Here is an 8,363-nt window from a genome sequence, read left to right as displayed (position 1 = left end):
CATTTGCCTAGCATAATGTTTTCAGTGTTCATCCACTTTGTAATGTATCAGTATTTCATTCAGATTTATAGTTGAGTTTTTGTATTTACTAAAGGGATGTACAATACATATTAATTATTTAATTATTTTATCCCAAACTCCCACACCTGATAGCATATGCTAATATAATGCAGTCTGTATGAATAGATAATACCTAAACCTAATTGAGTTCTGTTATTTTATTCTTAGCTACTCGGATTATCTAAACTTTAAACATTAAACGCCAAAAGATATTCTCTATGTATCCATTCCAAGACATGGTACAATCTTTTCATCTTCCTCAACAAGGACCTACTGTGACATCCTCTCCTACCGAAGTTCGTGCGTGGATAGAAGGTAAGATGTTTTGAAACTTCGTAGCTCTGCACATCACATTTCATCTTTTACAGGCTCAGCTGACCAGATTTCACAGAATATTAGTGCATAAAAACCATATATTATTTTGCACTCTTTTATGGAACATGTTTCAATATTAATGATTTGAACCTGAAGTCTGTAACTCTAAGGTCCTAACATCGTGTTTTAATAAACACATTCCAAGAATAATTTCCTTGTCTTGATTAATGTATTTTTGTATGAATATTAGAATTAATATAGTATTCTTGATTAACATATTAGTGTGTGATTTTCTTATTAATAGAAGTAATATGTGAATATTGGAAACAACCACATACTCTAAAATAATGACATTAGATAAACAGTAAAACAGTAAAAACAGATATGATTTGCATTCTTCTATTGGAAAGAGCCATTTCTGACTGAAGAGAATTGATTGTGTAAAGGAATAGATGCAATGAAAGGAGGAGTTAAATGCAATTAAGTTAAATAATTTTATTATTAATTATAATTTATTACATTTAATATATAGTTTACCTTTGAGAGCACATGCTTTTCCTGCCTCCATCACTTAGTGTTTACATAAATACATACTAAGAAATAGTATGTTAAATGATTTAAAAGGGAGGAAAAATCCAAAGTCTTCTTTATGATCAGCTGTCTTTATTAGGATCATACCAATGAGCACTTTAAGAAAGATTGGCAGTGCTTACCATTTTTTAATTATAGAAACTCTTTTAAAGATGATTAATTACTATGAAGCTTTGGTCTATTTGCAATGTTTTCTTTATGTAAAGCTGGTTTAGTATATTCCTTTGTGTTAAGTGTAGTAGATTAGGTACTACATAGATGAAAATAATATATTATCATTACAGATTTATAGTATCTTTTTGAAATTTTAATTCCTCATCCATAAATTTCAGTTCAGTAAGATTTTCCTCCCAATAAATTGAGTACATAGAGTTATTTATCACAATATATGTGAGTTTATTATAAAAATAATTTCAATTGTGTCAATAAAATTATTTTAATGGAGAGGAATTTCAAATCAATAAACTTCAAGTTTTCTTGGTTCACACTTTAATCATACATTTTATAATTTTTAATAGCTGAAAACTTAAACATTTTAACATCACCCTACTCACTAGTTTAAGGAATAAAATATTGGTTCCTGCTTTTGAAAAAAAATTCCAAGTTTTCTCAGCTGCATTCCTACTTTTTTTCTTAGTGATTCCTTTTAAATTTCAGAACTTGCATTTGCAAACTACTGGGAATAATACTAATGCAAGAAGAAATGTCTTCTTCCCCCTGTGTTTCCATAATATTTCCTTTGTATTTCAAAACACTTCATGCCTATCACTGTGTTTGTGTGTAGGGGGTAGTTATCTTCTTCCTATCAAATTGCAAATAGTTTGAAGGCAAAATGCAATATTCTACTTTTCTGTGTATCTCTGACAACATTCAGCACCATACTTTGCAAAGACCAGGTGTTTAGCAAATATTTTTGTTATTATTGACAAAATAATGACTTTGAATATTTCACTTCTCAATTTTTCCTATAAAATTGGCCTAATGCCCAGAAACTTTCATGTTGCCATTCTTAGCTAACTTTTGTTTGGTGATATTGGAATATTCTTATAACAGTAATTGTAAAAGAAAGTAATTTCAAGTAAACAGGCAATGAATTCTAGGCACCAGACTTTAATGTCTTATTGGTATCCTAGCTTGGATTTCTTCTTTGATTAGTGATAAGTTACAACACTATTAAAGAGGTAAATGGTTTCTGTTATATGAACAGAAAACAAAAGATGATTATAACAATTTGACTTACTGGAGACCTTTTTACATAGTTAATTTAGAGGGAAAACCTAGAGCAGGCTAGCACTATTAAAACTGAAAATGCGAACCCAAAACAAAACACAAAAATGTTAGAATGCCAGAGGGTTTTTCAGGGAGCTGAATTTTATTTATTATAGCATATCCAAGATATTATCATGTGTAAACACGTTACTTTAAGAGTATTGGTCATATTGCCCTATTGAAGTTTGGGTGCAGTTTGAGACTCAAAATATAGTTTAGAGGAATAAACTGCTACTGAGACTGCCAGTGATTTTTAAAAAAATCATTATTTAGTTTTTAATTTTTCTTAATTTTTTAATTTTTTATTAACATGGAATGTATTATTAGCCCCAGGGGTACAGTTCTGTGAATCGCCAGGTTTACACACTTCACAGCACTCACCATAGCATGCTATTGTCTTTAATTTTTATTTGTGTTTGTTTGTATGAGCCATGTTGATAGATTGTGTTCCCATGTTGCATTTCTAGTCCAGTTCCAGTGTTGTGTTTTCCAAAAACTCTCAGGTTCTCAGAATTCCCACAGAAACTCCTTTTGGTGTGGATTGAATTGCAGAATCACTTAGCATAATACACTCTAGCTCCATCCACATTGTTGCAAATGGCAGGATTTTGTTGTTTTGGATGCCTGAGTTATATTCCATGTGATTGATATATATCTAGATATATATATATCTAGATATATATCTAGATATATATATATCTAGATATATATATATATCTAGATATATATAGAATAGATATATATATTCTATATATATCTATATATAGAATGGATAAGGATGTGATATATATATTTAATCTTATTTTTATTGAGGTATAATCACATATAACATATTAGTATGTGTGTATATATTTATATTTATATATATGTGTATATATATTTGTATATATATTTAATCTTATTTTTATTGAGGTATAATCACATATAACATATTAGTATGTGTGTATATATTTAAATTCCAATATAGCTAACAAAGTGTTACATTAGTTTCAGTTGTACAATATAGTAATTCAACCATTCCAGACATCACCTGTTGCTCATCATGACAAGTGCCTTCCTTAATCCCCATCACCTATTTAACCCATACCCCTATCCACCTCCCCTCTGGTAACTAGCAGTTTGTTCTCTGTAGTGAAGGATCTGTTCCTTGGTTTGCTTCTCTCTCTTTTTCTTATGTCCTTTGCTCATTTGTTTTGTTTCTTAAAATCCACATATGAGTGAAATCATATGGTATTTGTCTTTTTCTCACTTATTTCACTTAGCATTATGTTCTCTAGCTACATCCATGTTGTTGCAAATGGCAAGATTTTATTCTTTTTTTGGCTGAATAATATAATATCATCCATCCATCCATCCATCCATCTATCTTATTTCTTCATTCTTTCGTGAGTGTATGGACATTTGAGCTGTTTCCATAATTTGGCTATTGTTGATAATGCTACTATAAACATTGGGGTGCATGTATCCCTTTGAATTAGTGTTTTGTATTTTTTGAGTAAATACCCAGTATTACAATTACTGGATTTTAGGGTAGTTCTATTTTTAACGTTTTGAGGAACCTCCATACTCTATCCCACTGGTGGCTCTACCAGTTGGCATTCCCACCAACAGTGCAAGAAGGCTCCTTTTTCTCTACATCCTTGCCAACACTTGCTATATCTTGTGTTGTTGATTTTAGCCATTCTGACTGGTTGGTGTGAGGTTATATCTTGTATTTTTGATTTGTATTTCCCTCATGTTGAGTGATGTTGAGCATCTTTTAATGTGTCTATTAGCAACATTTTTATAGATGTATCTCCTGAGACAAGAGAAATAAAAGCAAAAATAAACTATTGGGGCTACATCAGAATAAAAGTCTTCGTACAGTGAGGGAAGCCATCAACAAAATGAAAAGGGAACCTTCTGAATGCGAGAATATATTTGTAAATGGCATATTCAATAAAATGTTAGTATCTAAAATATATGATTTGTTTTTAAGTAAAGGATTTTTCCTTAATTTTAGTACAGAATAGAAAGTGTGATTTAAATTTGGCAGTTGGAACATCTTGAATCTATTAAAAGAATGTAAGCTGAATTTGGAGCCCTGACTTCTAGGCTTGAATTTATCATTAAACTCCATTGTGACCATAGACGAGGACTTTGGCCATTAGGATTTCTAAAGTTTTCTTTATTTTTTTTTAATTGGTTTCCTTCTTAGTATCTTTCTTTCCTTCTTTCTGTTTCTTCCCTTCTTTCTTTCATCTTTTTTTTCTTTTCTTCTCAATTTAGCAATACAGTTATGTATGTCTGAGAGGTTTGTTGCAGTGGAAAGTAAAAATCGGGGCACCTGGGTGGCTTAGTTGGTTAAGGGTCTGCCTTCAGCTCAGGTCACAATCCCAGGGTCCTGGGGTTGAGCCCCAGTTTGTCAGACTACCTTCTCAACAGGGAGCCCATCTCCTTCCGCTTGCTGTTCCCCCACTTGTGCTCTTTCTCTCTTTCTTTCTCTTTCTCTTTCTCTAATACATAAATAAAATCTTTAAAAAATTAATAATAACAAATATTTGGGGATGGTAAAGGACAAAATAAATGTGAAATGTATTTTATCATTGTTCTTATTTTTATCCCACTATCAGTTCAACTATTGTTACTAAAATGCTAGTGTCTACACTGTCAGAAGCACCAACATATCATTACTATTTATCGGATTTCTTGGATCTTTACAGGTTTAGAGGATTATTAGCTCTATGTATATATGGATTTTAATAACATAAAACAGGTATATCTTAAATTAGAAAGCATCAATTAGTGGATAATTTTCATTAAGAAAATATTTGTTTGTGAGAAAAGATTAAGTTAGAGAACTTGCAAAATTAGTAAATTAAGAAAGATCATAATAATGGGAACCTAAGGTCCTCTTCCTTCACTGCTGATGTACACTGATACTGTCAAAATCATAAGGTATGCAAGGTATATTTGATAAGGGAAATCATTCTGCTTTAGTGACTATGACAATATTGAATTTATCATTCTGGAAAAGACTTGTGAATGAGCAGAAAGGCTTCATATTAAAAATAAATAAGAATGGTAGGTATCAAAACATCAGGATAGACAGGCAGGGATACTCACCACTGTACTAATGAGGACAGCAAAACATCAGGAAAGAGACCAAGTAATTGTTACAGCCTGTTCCCAGAAATAATAAAAATACCCAAAGTACCCAAAGAGATTGGGTACAAATCACCAGTTATGGTGTATGATGTAATAACAAGAGAGAAAGTTTTTATTTGTGGGTAAGACTCTTTCAGATGTTTCTTAAATTACATTTCACAGATGACTGGCTGTGCTGTCTTTATCTCATGCCCAAGGCTAGTATTGAGTAGCAGGATAGCTATAGATACTTCTGAGGGGGAAAAAAAAAAGGTGCCACCCTTCCTGGTCTCTATTGTATTCATATTCTGGGGATGGAGCTTTGGCCCTGATAATGAATACTAGGTGGGGATGACTACAATTGCTGTTTATAGACTGCTTGTGCCAGATTTACAATAGTAAGTTATTTACATTCAAATCATAAGTTGTGCACCTGGGGAGCTGCTTTAGCTTTCAGAGTTCCAGATGTTATTACTGAGTAAATTGATGTAATTGTTTTGCTTAACAGTCTGTTTTATATAACAGAAACCTACAGCATTGCATAGAAAATGACTTCTTAAACATTAAAGTGTCACAAACCCTAATCCTTTTGAAAATTTGATGAAAATTATAGACTCTATCCTTCAAAATATACATACGTGCTCTATTTTGTATATCATGACAATCAGATGGTATGTACACCAGTATTCCAGACCAAGGAACTTCTTCACTAGGTAGTGAATCATTAATGTGTGATGAGCAGATCTTTCTCCCTTTTTGTCTTCAATATTTTCCCACACTTCTAAGCATATTACTCAGATTTAAAACACCGAAGCAGTTTCTTCTAAGTAAGAAGTTATTGTTGTATAGTGTGCATAAAGCAAAACAGAAACAAAAAACAAAACAAAAACAAAGACATGGAGGTATAAAGACTAGGCACCCATTCTTGCCATGAAGAATATTCATTTCCCCTATTGGTTGTCAGAGTTACCAGGTGTTAAGCACCATGTATATAGGTATATATCTATAATATTTTAACTGTATTAGTATCTATCATAATTTGAAGTAGGTTTTATAGAGAGTTCTTATTGTTTCCATCAATTTCTTTTTGTCTGCTTGTAGGGTTTTTGCTTTTGTCCTGTGTGGTTGATGGAAAAGTGACTACATTTACAGTAATTCCTCAGTAACTTTTTTAGTTTTTTCCCAAAGCAGGTCTTCTTAGCTTCATCAAAGAATGCAGTTCTTCACCAAAAAGCATGGCATTATAAAGCTTCTGTGCTTTCTTCGATCCCCATCATGCCCCCAACAAACCTGAGCTGAGCTTTTTGAAAAAACCAAGATGATCTTTATCTTTATTTCTGGTAATGCTCTGTGGATAAGAGGACTGAGAATGTCCAGTATATAAATTGAATAGTCAATCTCTATTTAAAAGAATTATACTTATTTGTAGATCCCAGTCTTTTCCCCTCATTCATAATAGAAACTAAAGGTCTGTATTGTTTTTTAAAAATATATTTTATATTGGTGCACCTGGATGGCTCAGTGGGTTAAAGCCTCTGCCTTCTGCTCAGGTCATGATCCCAGGGTCCTGGGATTGAGTCCTGCATTGGGCTCTCTGCTCAGCAGGGAGCCTGCTTCCTCCTCTCTCTCTCTCTCTTGCTCTCTCTGCCTGCCTCTCTGCTTACTTGTGGTCTCTGTCTGTTAAATAAATAAAATCTTAAAAATATATATATATATTTTATATTTTAGGGCAGTTTTAGGTTCATAAAAAAATAGAGCAGAAAATATAGATTTTTCATATATTCCCTGTTTCCACATATGCACAGTTTCCCCCATGATCAACATTCCAAGCCACAGTGATGGATTTGTTAGGGTTGATCAACCTACAATGACACATCATTAACACCCAAAGCCAATAATTTACATTAGGGTTCACTCTTGGTATTGTACATCTATGAGTTTTGTCAAATGTATTACATGTACCTACCATTGTAGTATCGTATGAAATAGGTTTACTGCCCCCGAAATTCTGTGTGCTCTGTTTATTCATTCCTCCTTTCACCTGAAGGAAAAGAAAACTTTTTCCTCTACCCTTCAAGGTCTTCCATCTGGACTAAGTATTGTATTTATGGAGACAGGTTAACAGGAGTAAAAAACAAAACAAAACAAAACCAAAACAAAAAAACCCATGAAGTTTTGTTACATGTGCAAGGAGACCCAATATTGAAATTGAGACCTAAAGAAATGACCAAGGCAGGCAATTTTTTGACTCTTTAGACAAAGAAAAAATAAACTTGTGAGGAACAGACAAAATAAAGAAAACAAGTTTGGGAGATTAAATTAGCAACGAATTCTAAGTATTTGGGCTGAGGTACTAGAGTAAAAAGGTTTGTTTCTATAGCTTTCTCAGCTTTAAATTTCCTATCTCTGGGGATAAGACTCTCTCTCTGCTTCTTTGTATAGGGAGGGTACTTTTCATATGAAAGACTTAGTTCCTGCTTTTTGGGGGGAGAGAGGAGGGTTTGAGTTTCCTTGCACTGGCTATTTCTTGAGTAACTTTTATTTAAAATGATCAATATGTCAAGGGGCACATTTTGAGGTGATCTGCGATTGGCCCCTACACAACCTAACCACTGGAAATCACCTATCTTTTTACTGTCTACATAAATATGCCTTTTCCAAATGTCATATAGGTGGAATTACACAGTATGTAGCCTTTTAAATTTATTTATTTATTTATTTATTTATTTATTTATTTATTTATTTAAACATATTATGTATTTTTATCCCCAGGGGTACATGTCTGTGAATCTCCAGGTTTACACACTTCACAGCACTCACGATAGCACATACCCTCCCTAATGTCCATAACCCCACCCCGATCTCCCAACCCCCCTCCCCCCAGCAACCCTCAGTTTGTTTTGTGAGATTAAGAGTCACTTATGGTTTGTCTCCCTCCCAATCCCATCTTGTTTCATTTATTCTTCTCCTACCCCCTTAACCCCCCCGTGTTGCATCTCCAC

General features: G+C 33.0%; 1 protein-coding gene across 1 annotated transcript in view; it reads left to right on the top strand.

The window, feature by feature from the left end:
* The first annotated feature begins 278 nt into the window (after positions 1–278).
* Positions 279–8,363, top strand: part of LOC116861903 — a 204,307-nt gene continuing 196,222 nt past the window's right edge. Inside the window, exon 1 of the mRNA XM_032848784.1 lies at positions 279–375. Within this exon, the coding sequence (XP_032704675.1) occupies positions 279–375 (97 nt within the window). The remainder of the gene's footprint in view (positions 376–8,363) is intronic.

This window comes from Lontra canadensis, unplaced genomic scaffold (genome assembly GCF_010015895.1).
Source record: "Lontra canadensis isolate GAN:19392208 unplaced genomic scaffold, GSC_riverotter_1.0 scaffold209, whole genome shotgun sequence".
NCBI classification, from domain to species: Eukaryota; Metazoa; Chordata; class Mammalia; order Carnivora; family Mustelidae; genus Lontra; species Lontra canadensis.
This window is presented reverse-complemented; position numbering and strand designations above follow the sequence as displayed.